Source organism: Hemitrygon akajei, chromosome 18, assembly GCF_048418815.1.
Source record: "Hemitrygon akajei chromosome 18, sHemAka1.3, whole genome shotgun sequence".
In the NCBI taxonomy this organism is placed as follows: domain Eukaryota; kingdom Metazoa; phylum Chordata; class Chondrichthyes; order Myliobatiformes; family Dasyatidae; genus Hemitrygon; species Hemitrygon akajei.
The window spans coordinates 30,244,337-30,261,008 of record NC_133141.1 but is presented as its reverse complement, the minus strand read 5'-3'; the positions used below and the strand labels follow the sequence as shown (position 1 = coordinate 30,261,008).

The window sequence follows — 16,672 nt, the reverse complement described above, 5'->3', positions numbered from 1 at the left end:
AACAACTGAGGGATAGAGGCAGAAAGGGGGGGGGGTAGAGATAAGAGGAATGGTGGAGAGAGGGGGAGCGGGGAAGAGGGGGAGAGTGTGCGAAGAGGGGGAGAGAAGGGAGAAAGTAGGAGAAAGGAGGAGAGGGGGTGAGGGAGGGAGAAGGGAGAGAGAGGACGGGTAGAGAGCGAGAGGAAGGTGAGAGATGAGAGAGGGAAGGGCGTAGACGGGTAGAGAAGGAAAAGAGGGAGACCGTGGAGGGAGGGAAGAGAGGGAAAAGAGACGAGGGGAGAAAGGGAGAAAGAGAGAAAAGAGACAGGAAAATGTTGTTTCTGAAGATCAAAACGGTTGTTACTGAAGATTAGAAGACAATTTTCAGAAAACTGCATTTTAGGTCCATAATTCAAAAACGGCTTGCCGAGGTTAATGGCCTGGGATGGTGGGAGGTTAAACTTTGGGGAGAGGCATGAATTGTTTGTAAAAATATATTTTTTCCTGACAATTCTTCGTCTGTAGTGAGTGCTTCCAGCCTCTGTATGTTCCTGTGTGGGTGTGCGTGTGTGTAACACACACACACACACATTCTCTTTATTCAGTTTCTACTGAACTCCTAGACACTCTCTGCCTCCCTAAAAACTGCTACGTCTGCTGAAATTTTCTTTACTCCTTAGAACACTCAAATGCTTTTTTTCATCATTTTTATTTACTCTCAATCACTCATTTTACACTGAGATTCTGAACTACTCACTCTCCCATCCCTCTCTCTAACCCCTCTTTGTCGGCCCTCTCAGTGTGTGCGTGTGTCTGTCTTTCCTTCACTCCCTTTCCCTTGCACCTGATCTGGGGGGGGGGGTCATTTGTGGCTGAGTGTGGGGGGATATTTATGCTGAAGTCCCTAATGAGAGCTACAACGGGGCACAACTGAGTTAACATACACCGTAGATGCTGGTTTTAGAGCTTTCGTTATGTTTGTGGGCTAAATGTCCATTAATCTACAGATTCGAGAATAAAAGCGGCTCTGCTCTTGATATTTTTAAAATAAAGCAATCCACAAATAATCGCAGGGATTAATTAATTTTGGTCAGAAGACAGGGTAATGTAAAGATTCCAGGATCAGTGTTAACAGAAGGAAAACACTTGCTATTGAAAACAGGGTTTGGAAGCTCTGCTTAATAATGCAACCCTGAAACAGATGTGTGGGACTTCATCCCAGCACCCCCACCCCCACTAGTTTAAAAGGGAATATGTATTTCGAAGCAAAATTAATTGAGACTTATTTTATCTTGCCCCTGGCTAAAGAATTTTTCTGCATGCTAGATCCTGAGATTATATTTTGCACTTGCATCAATCTCTCTCTGTATAACCTCCTTCCCCCCCCCCCGCTTCTTGCTTCACTAAACCTCCTTTCTGTCCCATAAGCCCGCACCCTCTCACAGCTCTTCTCCTTCACTCTCCTCCTTTACATTTTCACACCTTCTGAGTCCTCTCCCTCAGCCCTCCCTTCCCTCTCCCCCCTTCCATCTCATTTTTTTATTCTTCCTCCTAACCATCACCCTTCTCTCCTATATTCCTCCACCCGTCCTCCTCTCTTTTCCCTTCCCAAATCCCTCCACCACCCCTGTTTCAAACCTTCAATACTTCTCCACCCTTCCCTCTCCCGTATCCTTTCACACTCATACCTCCACCCCTTCACTTCTTCCACCCTCATCCCTTTATCTTCCTCTCTAATATCTCTCCACCCCTTTCTTCTCTCATTATCTCATACCCCACCTCTTTTCCCTCCTTCTCACATATCCTTGTACCTCATCCCGGCTCCCCATATCCCTCCAGCCCTTCATCCTCCTTCCCCTCCCATAATCTCACTCCCCCTACCCTCCCTTATTTCTCCAGCCATTCCTACTCCCTACCCCTCCCTAAATCCTTCCATCCCACCAAATCCCTCCAACCCTTTGTCCTCCCCAAATCTCTCTGTCCTCCTTCCTCCTCCCTTCTTCCCTCCCATATCCCTTTATCCTCGTTTACCCTGCAAATATTCTACGTTCATCAATATCCCTTTTATCCCCCTTCTCTTCTCTCACACTCCCCTCTTGTTAACCTCCTCAAGCAATATTGCCCCTCACCCTTTACACTTTCCCGTATCCACCGCACCCTTTTCCCTCTGATTTCCTTCCTATATCCATCCTCCTCTCCTCAAATCCTTCCTTTCCTTCCTAAATCTTCCCTACCCTATATCCCATCTCCTCTTAGATAAACCTCTCTTTCAACCTCCCCTTCCTTTCTTTCCCTTTCCAACATCCCCGTCACCTTCCCTCCGCCATATTCCCCACTATTTTCCTGTATTTTTTCTCAACTCTTCCTCTCTCCCTCTCATATCCCTATCTCCTTCCTTTCTGCCCAGAACTGAATCTGAGAGGATGAGAGGTGACCTGATAGAGGTGTACAAGATGATGAGAGGCATTAATCGTGTGGATAGACAGAGGCTTTTCCCCAGGGCCAAAATGGCTAACACAAGAGGACAGAGGTTTAAGGTGCTGGGGAGTAGGTACAGAGGAGATGTCAGGGGCAAGTTTTTTTATGCAGAGAGTGGTGAGTGCGTGGAATGGGCTCCCAGCAACAGTGGTGGAGGCGGATACGATAGGGTCTTTTAAGAGGCTTTTAGATAGGTACATGGAGCTTAGTAAAATAGAGGGCTATAGGTAAGCCTAGTAATTTCCACTAGGGACATGTTCAGCACAACTTTGTGGACCGAATAGCCTGTATTGTGCTGTAGATTTTCTATGAGTAAGATAGACAACAAAACCGAGGCCTTAATCAAACCTGGGCCATTAGATGTATGACTGTCTGTGACTGTGTGTGATTATGTGAGGATGAGCGTGTCTGTATGTATCTGTTATCTTTATTGTTGTATGCAATTACATTTTTGTTTGTGTGTTTGTGTATTTATGTGTGTCCATGCATGTGTTTATGTCCATGTGTGCATGTCTTTGTGTGTGATTGTATACGTCCATGTTTGCGTATATCCATATCTGCATGTGTTTCGTGTGTCCGTGTGTGCGCGTGTATCTCTGTCTCTGCCTGTGTTTATGTGCGACCATGTGCCTGTGTTTATGCATGTGCGTGTGTGTTTATGTGCTTTGGGAGTGGTTACTCAGTGGCTTCCGCAGGTTTAACAGTAAGCTTAACAGTAGGGGTCTTAGATTATACGACTGACTGCATTTGATACTTTACAAAGATTCCCGGAAGGGGAAAAGAAGCCAGCTTCGTGTTAGCTCAGCCTTAAGTAATATGTATTAGAATTTTTCCACGATTTTCTTTCTTCCTTCCCACCCCGGTTAGTTCGCCGCCATGCCACACACACACACACAACCACACACAACTCGGGACCGAAGCGAGTTCCCTTCCCCCAGCGCCGCTGAACGAACGTATGTGTCTCTCACTCTCTCACCCACAAAATTCCGCACAATGTTTCTCTCTCTTGCCCCATTTGTTTCTCCCTCAACCAGTTCCCAGCAACACCCCCACCAATCCACCCCACAACACACCCATTCCTCTTTCTCTCACTGCCGCTGCCATTGGACGGAATGAAGTCAGCTGACTTCCCATTTCACTCCACGAATTGGAAAGAATGCTGGCCTTACAACAATCTAGTTATTAGATTCAAAAGTCTGGCGCAGTTATATATATAGATACATAGATAGATAGGTATTGATATATGCATATATAAAAAAGAAATTATATGCACTTATCCGGTGCTGATAGCTCACGGTGTGCAGGACAGGGGTGCCGCGTGTGATCATGAATTCTCTCTATCATAACCCCTCGCTAGCTTGTCACATCCCGGGCAGTCAAGACCTCTTACCCAACTCTTTCGACCCAGTTCGGCACTTCAGCGCCTACGGAGCCACGGTGTCTCAGAACAGGATCTACCCGAATCCCTACTACCCGCCGGCGCAGGAGAGCCCGTGGCCGAGCCGACCGTCTTTCGATTATACTTTGTATCAAGAGAAAGATCTCTCCCAGCCTTCCTCCTCGTCCTCCTCCTCCTCCGCTGCCGCTTCTGCTGCCGGTGCATGTAGGCAAATTTCGGAAAACTCCCGGGCAGACGGTCCCAAGCAATGCTTTCGGATTTACCCATGGATGCAACGAGTCAACTCACACAGCGGTGAGTGCGCACGTTGAGAACAGACCCTCTGGGTTAGAAAACAAACCATGACCAGAGCAAGTGTCCACGCGCACCCGTGCATGTATATTTTATAATGTGGATATGATGGTCTCCCACGTAGCAAACTTGCAAAGTGGACAGGAAGGGAATATCTTATGTGGAATGTAGACATTTTTTAGAGAGATGTATTCCCAGAGAGTATACGCAAGATATCTTTAATATCTACATCATAAATGCGCGAGAGAAAATATAAGGCATGTGGATAAATAGGCAGTTTAACCTAAGGTCTTTTATGGGAAAGATCTATATTGAGAGCCAGTAATACATAAGGTATGTTATGCCTCAAATAAAAGCAACAATATATGATAGAAAATATGTGCAATGAAGATTTTTAAAAATTACTCATTATTACAGTGAATGAGACATGGATATATACTGCAGTGTGTGTCAATATTACAGGATATTTTAATATTAATAATTTTAATATCCAAAATAGCAGGACACACACAAAATATTGGAGGAACTCAGCAGGTTCCCCAGCATATTGTGTATGTTATTCTGGATTTCCAGCACCATCAGATTATCTTGTGTTTATTATTTTAATATGTGCATTGTATGTAAGCACAAACATTAGAGTGAGAGCTTATTTAGTGCAGAAGTAATGATCCACACATAAACACAAGATACTTTAAAATGTTCATTATATGAAAGCATCAGAGAAAAGTTGTGTAATGCAGGCAAACATGTGTGAGCCATTGTAAGAGGAAATACACAATATATTTCTACAATCTCTGTTCTCACACTGAATTATGCAGATAAAATGTGATCAGATATTAGAATGGTACACAATTTATTTTAATATCCGTGTTATATGAAATCATAAATATGTGAGAGAAAATATAAGTGATGGAGATCACCAGAGTGGGCAGGTAAGTGCAATTCTATTAATATCTGCATTATGTGGGCTGTGAGCCAAATTTAGAAAGAATGAAGCAAAAGATGTTTAAAAATCTGCATTGAATAAAAGTATCAGTATGTGGAATGTGAGCCAAATTAGAGAAAAATACACAGGTAAACACAGGATATTTAAAAATCTATATTGTATGAAAACATATAACACCTGAAAGATGTGTAATACAGATCAAAATGGAAGCTTTCATTAGAGGGTATCTTACACCAGATAAACACAAGATATCCTCATAGACTACATGATTTCACTATATTTCATGGGGAAAATGTAAGTATATCTAGACACCAATGTCTTTGTGACCTCCTGAGATTGCATAGAGAGGCAGGAAAAGGAATATAGTAACACTAACATCTACATGCAAAATGCTCACATATTCTACACAGAGCAAACATACTGTATAATAAAAGATGTTTTAATGCCCACATTCTATATAGAGTGCAGATGTTACATTGGGGATGATATCAATCACAGAGCAACACTGATATGTATGTTCTTTGAAAAGAATTTATAATACCTTGTATGTGTAGATTTCTTAGAAATGTGCCTAGATATGAGAGAGATTGGGGTTTATATCGTATGAAGAAGAGTATTACATTTTAGGAAAGTGTGATTAGTAAATACAGTGTTATATCTACATTGTATGAGAAAGAGTTGCATATAAAATGTATGCAGATAATAGATATAAATATTAAAATGCACACACTGCAAGAAGCATGCATATAAAAAACGAGGTAGATTGACAGTGTAATATCTGCATTATATGAAGTTAAATGTTTTATATATGAAATATATAAATGTGTATATGAGAGAGGTATACGGATATGAGAGATATTGGGAGGGTTTATATTGTATGGAAAAGAGTAAATATGTGCATATGGGGAAAATACATATGGTTGCAGGGAAAAGTGTCTATATTGTATAAATGGGGTTATATGATATATATATAAAATGCCTATATATTTAATATATAGAGAGGTACTTTACTCCATTAGAAGCACGAATATCATATGTAGAATAAATACTCATATAAATTACAATTTATATTTACATTTTTGAAAATGTGTTAAATGTTATTTTCATAAGTAACTAGATATGAGAGAAATTAGTATTTATTTTCTATAAAGAGTAAATGTTACATTTAAGAAAATTGGGAGAATTATTGTTATATGGTAAAGGCTTAATTGTTTTACGTAGTACAGTATACATTGTATATAGACTTGCAGAGAGTGACACATAATTTAGTACATTTGTTATATTAAATAATACAAATGTTAAATATGGAAAAGAAAGTAAAGAGGAATTAATAAGTACATAAGGGAAAATTTTCGTAAATATTATAGAAAGTACAATTTTATACGTGAGATTGCCAAAAATAAGCAGGGATATGTCTTTATTACATTAAGAGTATTATACAGATAGGCACATGCAAGGATATTGTATAATGAATTTAAAACGGTCAGACAGAGAGAGGGCAGGTGTGTGAAAAATACGAACTCCTTGTAACGTGAGGGAAATGGGGGTAATCATATATTTGGAGAAAAGCTATAAGTTAAGGCGGGAGAGACAAATGCTCTGAATAGAGTGGAAAAGAAATATTAATTTGCGTGGCTATAGTGTTGGTGTCCAATTGAAAGATCAAAATGTCTTCAAAAGCAAGTAGAAGATTAACAAATATATCATAAGGTTTTTTATATATGTATAAGTATCTGCAAAGTTTCATACAAACACATACAATCACAGTAATAGGTTTAACAAAGTCCACTGACATTATATAATGCTTCTAACTTTAATTTACATATATCATCAAATGTCTGCACGGGTTAGTCTGTAATATCTGAAGGAAATTCTTCCTAACTTTTGTAGACCTAGGACGTAGGGAATTTCTTTTAAATTAAAAAAAAAGAAAAACTTAATTTAAAGAATGTAGCACTGGGTTTGGGTAGACAATGGGGTTAAAATGCAATCGAGCCATTACATTCAGGGACGAGATCAAAAGCATCACAGCACCTTCAGAATATTTTGGTCAATAAATTGAAACATAATTTTGGAAGGGGAAAGTGATGATTTATATAAAAAAAATTAACAGTTCTCGTTTTCTTTCCCCTTTCCTCCCTCTGTCACTTTAATCACCCCTCCTCCATTCCCCTCCCATCTGTGTTCTTCCTCCCCACTCAACCCAACTATCTCCCCTCCCAAATCACCTCTGCCCTTCTCCAAACATCTCTCCCTCTCCCAATCTTACCTATCCACAACCATCTCCCTTCTCCGTTAACCACCCCTCTTCTCAACCAACCCTTCTCCCCAATCATTAACCCGCAATAATCTCTCCGGCTCCCCAACTATCTATCCCTCAACCACCTCCCCAATCATTCCTCTCTTCCTCAACTACCTCCCTCCCAACCATCTGCCCCGCCACTCAATATCTCTCTCATCATCCCAATCGTTGCCCCCTCAATAATATCTCTCTCCCCAACCATCTACCCCTCAAATACCTCCCTTATCCTCTACCGTCACCCCGCCCTCAACCCTCTACCCAACCAACTACACCCTCTCTCAACCCTCTCCCTCATTTTCCAACCATTTTACCCTAAATCATCTGTCTGTTTCTCTACCCTCTCTCTCCCTTCTCCCCCTCCCCACCCCACCACGGGGGCCGGGGAGGAGGTGTGTGTGTGTGTGTGTGTGTGTGTGTGTGTGTGTGTGTGTGTGTGTGTGTGTGTGTGTGTGTGTGTGTGTGTGTGTGCGCGCGCGCTCTGTGCCTTGTGCAGGTGTGGGCTACGGCTCGGAGCGCAGGAGAGGCCGCCAGATTTACTCGCGGTACCAGACCCTGGAACTGGAGAAGGAATTCCACTTCAGCCGTTACCTGACGCGCCGCAGGCGGATCGAGATCGCCGGCGCCCTGTGCCTGACTGAACGACAGATTAAAATCTGGTTCCAGAACAGGCGTATGAAGTGGAAGAAGGGGGGCAACAGCGAGCGGCCGGCGGCGACCGCCGAAGCACAGGAGCCGGCAGAGGAGAATGACCAGGACAAGGAGAAGCGGCCCGCCGGGCAGGAGGCGACTGATCCAGCCGCCAAACCTGGCAATCTTTCCCAGTGAAACCCCCGCCCCCCGCAGCAGTTTGTGGTATCCCGATCACACACATTCGTAGTTAACCAGAACGTCGGTGGCGTGAGAGAGAGAGAGAGAGAGAGAGAGAACAAGAAAGAAAGAGAGAGGGGGGAGAGTGAGAAAAGAGAAAAGAAGAGAGAGTAGATGGGGGAAGGGCGGAGGGAGAGAGAGAAACTGAGGCCGAAAGGAGAGGGGGCGAATGGGTGGTGGGGAGAGAGAACGAGAGAGAAGGCAGGAGAGTGAGAAAAGAGAGGAAGAAAAAAGAGCGGGGGAAAGAGTAGGACAGCGGGGATAGGGAGAAAGCAAAAGAGCGAACAGGGAGATAGAGAGAATGGAGAGAGAGAGAAAGAAAGGAGAGAGATAAAATAGGAAGAGTGAGTGGAGTTGGAGAAAGAGATCGAGACAGAAAGAGGGATAGAAAGAGAGAGAGAAATGCGTGATTGGGCTTGTAAAAACGTGTTGTGCAAAGTCATAAAGAGAAAAATGAACCCCTGTGTAGTGACAGGGGTTCCATTCCCACTGCCTTTGTGTGTGTGGGGGGGGGAGGGGGGGAGGTTGGTGGCGTATTCGTGGGACCGTGGGGAGAATGTGATGGAATCGGTCCAAATGTGTGGTTGGTGATTGGCACGGACTTGATGGACCGAAGGGCCTGTTTCTGTACTCTCTCTCTCTCTGTCTCTTCTCTTTATCTCTTGCTCACTCTGTTTCCCCGTCCCCCCTCTCTCTGTCTGTCCCGTCTGTCTGTTTCTCTCTTTCTCATTCCCTCCCCACTCTCTCTCTATCTATCTATCTATCTATCTATCTATCTATCTATCTATCTATCTATCTATCTATCTATCTATCTATCTATCTGTCTATCTATCTATCTATCTATCTATCTACCTATCTATCTGTATCTCTCTTTGTCTCTTGCTCTTTCTCTCTGACTCCAGATTTTGGCAAAGAGGATTTAACGTTGTTGGAGGCTTTTTAAAAAATTAAATATCGGATGAAACAACATCTCGCTAAATTTAAAACAAAATCTCCAAGAAAGAGAAGAAAGAAAGAGAGAGAGAGAGGGAGAGGGAGAGGGAGAGGGGAGAGAGAAATAGAGTGGAGAGCGAGGGTAGAGAGAGAGAAAGAGAGAGGAGATGGAGAGAGAAAGGGGAGGCCAGTCCCCACCCACACACATGCACCCATCTCCTCTCCCTCGCTTAAAAGCACACTCATAAATTTACAAAACCCAGTCTACGCGAATAGATTAATATGTAATGCAAAACTCCTAGGGAACAAGTTACACGGCAAACGCCATACTTCAAGGTTGGACCGTTTCCATGCGCCGGTTTTGCCTCGAGTTTACAATTCCGAATCCATCCCACACGCCCCGACCACCACCACCAACACCCTCCCCAAAGTAAACCCACAACAACCCGAAAGAGGGAAAAAAAATAAAATCCTACTGCAAATCAAGAATTAGAAATAACCCAACCGCTCAATCTCTCTCATTGTCTTTGCGGTAAGGGAAGTGTGTGAATTTAAACGTATCACCACCCCCTTCCGCTCCGCACACACCACCACCACCAAACACATTTCCCCGCAAACAACTAAACGGAACTGATCCCACGTTGCAGAACGGCGCGAGTTCACGGTTTTAAAAAAAGGTAAAAATGCTAATCGTTACTCTCAACAAACCCGTGAACAGTGAATATAAGGCTATTTCGGAACGTGTGTGAGTGCGCGAGTATTTGCAAAAAGGAAACGGCATCTCCCGCATTGTTTATGATCCAGATAAATGTTAAAACCAGTCTACAGCAAAATAAAATAGTTAAGCTGTTATTCTAAAATAAACTGAACTAATTATTGTCCAACAAAAAATCACAATGTTTAGTGTCCTGTAAAAGATTTCTTGAGGGGGAGGTTAGATATATGTTCTGCTTTGTCTTAACCAGCACTTCACAGAATGACTAACGTTTGGATAATCAGGGCCGCAGCACGAAGGGACATAAGTACTTAATCCCAGCAAAGGTATCGCACGCAGATATGTAGACTTTGCAAACACGCTAACCAAATAGAAATGCGTTACAGATACAGTTTCTCAAACAGGAAAATGTGTACAGATACACGCACAGTGAAATGAAACAAATCTTAAACAGAGGCCTACACAGAAACACACACACACACACACACACACACACACACACACACACACACACACACACACACTCACACACACACACACACACACACACACACACACAAAGCGGTACAAACTCTCAGTGGAAATGTAAACAAATATATGTACAACACAAAGATACAAAGTCTCAAACAGAAATGTATACAGATACACACACAACACAGATAATAATTCTCAGAACAGAAATGAATAGGGATACACATTAAATACAATGAGTACAAATGCACACACACACACACAAAGATACAAATTCTCAAAGCAGAAAAAATATATATACACAACATGGAGGTATATATTCGGAAAACACAAACAAAAACATATATATATATTTCCAATACAAGAAAAGTTACACGGAACACAGAAGCCATGTTTTTGCGTGGCGTGTTGCCGTATAGACATGTGTACCAAAAAGATATGTATACTCAGCAACACCATCTCAAATAAGTACGCAAAGTCAGAAACGCACAGATGCTACGCAGCGAAGTAGCACATGTGTAACACATGCATAATGATACACAAATAGCAAAACGGTACAAGTTCTCAAAGCACAAATACAGGTATGTAGACTCGCAGACAAAGTACAGATTTACAAATGCACATATGTATATGCACCGATCTATCCATAAGGAAATACACACGGAGAAACGAGCGCTGGTAAACACAACGTGAGGGAAACAGGGACACAGAGCAACAATCACAGAAACACAGAGAGCCATCAAAAGCGGACGGATACAAGCACCGCATCTACAGCCTCAGAAACAGATACAGTACATTGGCTCCCCGATGCACATGCGATAAAGTTAAAAAGTAGTTTTGTTACTATTCTGTTTTGTCGAGGCGCTGTAAATCTCAAACAGCAATAAGTAGAAGTAAATGTGGCAGAATCTGCCTGGGATTTACAAGGCCGGTGACTGTCCTCGAGATTATGTGGCACAGAATGCTTCCGCTTCCACTCGAGGCAAGATGTTCTTTTTTAATAAACGTTGAAATATTTCTTGAGGTGTGTCATTGGGTTAATCCTGCCTTTATCAGTATTTATAATACGGAGAGAGAGAGGAGAGAGAGAGAGAGAGAGAGAGAGAGAGAGAGAGAGAGAGAGAGAGAGAGAGAGAGGAGAGAGGAGAGAGAGAGAGGAGAGAGAGAGAGAGAGAGAGAGAGAGAGAGAGAGAGAGAGAGAGAGGGAGAGAGACGCTGAAACTTTATATTTGTGTGTGTTACAGAGAAAGAGATTTACAAGGATGTTGACGGAACTTGAGGGCCTGGGTGACAGGGAAAGGTTGAATAGGTTAGGACTTCATTCGGAGATTTGGAGGTGAATAAGGGAGATTTGATAGAGGTGTACAAATCATGAGGGTTATAGGGTAAACGCAAGCAGACTTTTTCCCCTCTGCGGTTGAGTGATACTAGAACTAGAGGTCCTGGGTTAAGGGTGAAAGGTGAAAAGTTTAAGGGAAATTTCTTCACTCGGATGGAACAAGCCGTCAGCGGAAGTGGTGGATGTGGGTTCGATTTCAACTTTTCAGAGCAATTTGTATAGATATATGGATGGGAGGGGTATGGAAGACTATGGTTCAGGTGCAGGTCGATAACACCAGGCAGAATAATAGTTCGGCGCGGACTAGGTGGGCTGAAGGGCCCGTTTCTGTGCTGTAGCACTCCATGACTCTAAATGTGTCATCGGCCCGAAACATCGACTGTTTATTCCTCTCCATAGATGCTGCCATAGTTCCTACAGCATTTTGTGTGTGTGTTGCATTCCAGCATCTGCAGAATCTCTTGCTTCTATATGTGTGTGTGTGTGTGTGTGTGTGCGTGTGTGTGTGTGTGTGTGTGTGTGTGTGTGTGTGTGTGTGTGTGTGTGTGTGTATGAAAAAGGAAATGTATCTATATCTGTATTTGGCTGTGTGCATTTGTGTTTGTGTGTTTGAGAGGGTGGGGAAGACGGAGATCATGTGTTGTATTAAGTGCGGGGAAGTGGGGGAAGAATGAGTAAGAAAGAAAGAGAGAGACGTGTAAAGAGAGAGAAAGGGGCGAGATAGAAACAGATATAGATATACCTGATATGCAAAGCATGAAGGAGAAACTTTATAGGAAGTTTGCAGGAAGTTCTATTCACTGACAGGTTAAAGAAATTTTACTGGGGTGTGAGGGGAAGAGTGAGTGAGAGAGAAAGGGAATGTGTGTGTGTGTGTGTGTGTGTGTGTGTGTGTGTGTGTGTGTGTGTGTGTGTGTGTGTGTGTGTGTGTGTGTGTGTGTGTGTGTGTGTGGTGCGTGCGTGTGTGTGTGTGTGTGTGAGAGAGAGAGAGAGAGAGAGAGAGAGAGAACACCGGGCGTCTGTATGCATGCATGCGCGAAAGAGAGAAACTGTCTATATCGCACTGCTTGCTTGTTTGTGTGTGAGAGTGTGTGTTTTTGAGGGGGGGAGAGGAAACAGATCGTGTGTGAATTTCTATAGCAGTATTATGTTCGTGGGGAGAGAGAGAGTAGAGAGATGAAGTGTACATTTTTCTAGCAAGGTAATAAGTGCGTGAGATTTTGTGTCAACATCTATATCTGTGTGTGTGTGTGTGTGAGAGAGAGAGAGAGAGAGAGATAGAGAGAGAGAGACGACGGAAATAATATGTGAATTCCTATATCAGAATTATGTGCGTGGAGAGAGAGAGAGAGAGAGAGAGAGAGAGAGAGAGAGAGAGAGAGAGAGAGAGAGAGAGGAGAGAGAGAGAGAGAGAGAGAGAGAGAGAGAGAGAGAAATTTCTCTAGTACGGTATTGCGTGCGTGAGAGTTTGTGTCAACATCTATATTTGAGTGTGTGTGCATTTGTGTGGGTGAGTGAGAGAGAGGGAAAGAGAGAGACACGACGGAGATAATATGTGAATTCCTATATCAGAATTACATGCGTGGAGAGAGAGAGAGAAAGAAGAGAGATGAAGTGTAAATTTCTCTAGCACGGTATTGCGTGCGTGAGAGTTTGTGTCAACATCTATATTTGTGTGTGCGCGCATTTGTGTGGGTGAGTGTGCATTGAATGATAGAGGGAACAAGACAGAAAGATGTGACAGAAAGATGCTTTTATCTGTGTTTGTGTGTGAGAGAAAGAAATAGAGGAAGGGGAGAGGGGGAAGAGAATGAGAGGGGGAGAGGGGGAAAGAGTGAAGGGGAGAGAGATTGAGAGAGAGAGTGAGAGTGAGAGAGAGAGTGAGAGAGTGTGTGTGTGTGTGTGAGAGAGAGAGAGAGAGAGAGAGAGAGAGGGGGAGGTCGCCGCTCTCTCCCTGTCCAACACCAGATGTCGCTACAAGTCCACCTCTGCAAGTTCAATAAAGTCGCTGTGTGGCCCAGTGACAGCGGCGCGGGCAGATCAATGATGCTGCAGGAGTGATTCTCCCTCGGTCTCATAAACTCCCTGTCCGGGGTAGGGGAATGGCAGAGGAGGGGTGAGACAGAGTGTGAGGCTGAATGGAGAGGGAAATAAAGAGAAGGGGACAGAAAGAGAAATTGGAACGAAAAGGAGATAGAGTAGGTGGATAGAGGAAGTTGGGGGGAGACAGAGAACTTGAAAGGAAGAGACAGATAGGAAAAGAGTTGTAGAGGAGAGTGGGAGGGAAGTGAGAGGGGCAGAAGAGGTGAGAGGAAGAATGGGGGATAAAGTGGAAGAAGATGAGAGAAAATGGGAGGAAAAGAGGAAGAGGAATGTACTGTACAAACACACACATGCACACTTTATAAGACATGCAAAATATCAAGTATTTCCTAAACTGTACAGCCCAAAAACATTCGACAGGGCTACTGTACCCTTTCCTCTGTTCATACACTTTACACTTTCTTTACCCTCCTTTCTCACTCCCCTCGCCCTCACACTGTCTCATCATGTCTCCCACCTGGGAGATGTATCAGCTGTAACTTATCCCTCAGTGAGTCTAAGTCCTGGTTCTGGACTTCCCTTCCTAAAAGCGCTGTGGGAACATCTTCCAATCCTCTCACAGACAGTGGCAGCTCTGACAGCTGGCCCCACCCCAGTACTGGGGTGTGTGGGGTCAATAAACATCAGTCACACCTGAACCCAAAGAGTGAATTGGAGTATCCCAGCACTGAAACCCGTGAACCCTGTATGATGTTGGGGTTGTTGAGACTGGAATTAAGATTCATATTCCTGACCTGTAGACGGTGGAGAGGTAATGTGGTGGATGTGGAGTGTATGGACTAACTCCATCTGGGCAGGTGGGGAGTGTTCCATCACACTCCTGACCTGTAGACGGTGGAGAGGTAATGTGGTGGATGTGGAGTACATGGACTAACTCCACTCGGGCTAGTGGGGAGTGTTCCATCACACTCCTGACCTGTAGACGGTGGAGAGGTAATGTGGTGGATGTGGAGTACATGGATTAACTCCACCCGGGCAAGTGGGGAGTGTCCCATCACAATCCTGACCTGTTGAACGGTGGAGAGGTAATGTGGTGGATGTGGAGTACATGGACTAACTCCACTCGGGCTAGTGGGGAGTGTTCCATCACACTCCTGACCTGTTGACAGTGGAGAGTTAATGTGGTGGATGTAGAGTGCATGGGCCAACTCCACCCCGGCAAGTGGGGAGTCTAGATGGTGGAGGGACCTTGATGTTGTTCAGTCGATTGGTTGTTATTATTAGTTTTCTAGTTGTTTAATATGATTTGTATATGGAATTTTATATAAAATAATAATAATTATTATTATTAGTTTAGTTGACAGCAAGTTGATTGGCATGGACATAGAGCTGAAGGGTTTGTTTCCACGTTCAGCTCTGTGACGTTATTGTGGATGGGTATGTGATTGTGTGTGGAGACTTATGTACTTTGCCAATAAACCCAATTCCGTAACATTATCCCCAGTACCTTGTAATTTAGCTTGACACATTAATTTTCATTCCCACTTCTCTCCTCATGTACCACCAAGATCAAGGGCATTTTCTATCCCACTGTTATCAGACTACTAATGATGAATGTTGACTTCTTGAGGCAGTGCCTCCTGTAGATACTACTGATGGTGGGGAGGGATGTATCACTGATGTATTGTGCCGAACCCATTATTCTGTGCAGCTTTTTATTGCTTGATATGGCAACTACTCTGCCCGAGACTGCCAGGAACTGCAGAGAGTTGTGCACACATCTCAGCCTCTTCTCCATGAACTGGGTCTACGTTTCTCACTATCTCAGTAAGGCAGCCTGCATAATCAAAGACCCCACCCACACTAGACATTCTCTCTTCTCTACCCCCTCCCATTGGGCAGAAGACACAAAATCCTGAAAGCACACACTACCAGACTCTATCCTACTGTTATAAGATTATTAAATGGTCCCCCAGTATGATAAGATGGACTCTTGACCTCACAATCTACTTCATTTTGGCCCTTTCTCCTTATTGGCCACCTGCACTGCACTTTCTCTGTAACTGTAGCATTTCATTCTGCTTTGTTTTTCCCAATTACTAAATTGATGCACTGATGTGATGAACTGATATGAATGGATGACATGCAAAACAACATTTTTCACTGTCCCTCAGTACACATGACAATAATCAAACAATTTGGGAGACACAAAAGAGACAGCAGATTCTAAAAATCTGCAGCAACACACATGAAATACTGGAGGAAGTCAGTATCTGTGACAGTCAATGCTTTGGGCTGAGACACATCATCAGGACTGGAAAGGAGTATAAAAGGAGTGGAACAAGTTCAATGTTCATAGTTCAAAGTAAATTTATTATCAAAGAATGTGTATACTACCATATACTACCTTGAGATTCATTTTCTGGTAGGTATGTACAGGAAAATGAAGAAATACAATAGAGTTTATGGAAAACTACACATAAACCAAGACTTACAGCAACCAATGTGCAAAAGGAGCCAAACTGTACAATGAAAATAAAAATACAAGAACATGAGTTGCATAAATACATAAATACCAGCATGTATTACAGTGTAAACAGCTTTATTAAGAGTGTTTTTAAGTGTTTACAGTGCAGTAGTGACTAAGGTAATAGAGGGGAGTGGAGAGGGGACAAAATAGATTGGCGATGACCAGTTTAACTACTTGGGGGAAAGGTATTTTTAAGATGGCATGAAGTTTTTGTTTTAAAAGCCCTATACCACTTTCCAGAAGGGTGCTTTAGGAAAATGAAGTTTGTCGGGTGGGTAGTATCTGCAATGACCTTTTTCCTGCCCACGTCTTTGTCCTGGACACATACAAGTCCTGCAGTGAGGGTAGACAGCAGCCCATGACCTTTTCTGCTGGACTG

At 43.3% G+C, this 16,672-nt stretch overlaps 1 protein-coding gene across 1 annotated transcript; it reads left to right on the top strand.

The window, feature by feature from the left end:
• The first annotated feature begins 2,096 nt into the window (after positions 1–2,096).
• On the top strand, positions 2,097–11,399 carry LOC140741249 (homeobox protein Hox-C6-like). Its single transcript, XM_073071233.1, has 2 exons — positions 2,097–4,150; positions 7,889–11,399. The coding sequence occupies exons 1-2, from the start codon at positions 3,784–3,786 to the stop codon at positions 8,218–8,220; spliced, it is 699 nt and encodes a 232-aa protein (XP_072927334.1). The 5' UTR covers positions 2,097–3,783; the 3' UTR covers positions 8,221–11,399.
• Positions 11,400–16,672: the final 5,273 nt, after the last annotated feature.

Excerpts from the sequence above, each read along its gene's own strand:
- LOC140741249 (XM_073071233.1), top strand. The coding sequence starts at position 3,784 with ATGAATTCTCTCTATCATAACCCCTCGCTAGCTTGTCACATCCCGGGC. Across the intron at positions 4,151-7,888 it reads ACGAGTCAACTCACACAGCG|GTGTGGGCTACGGCTCGGAG; the intron begins GTGAGTGCGCAC and ends TGCCTTGTGCAG.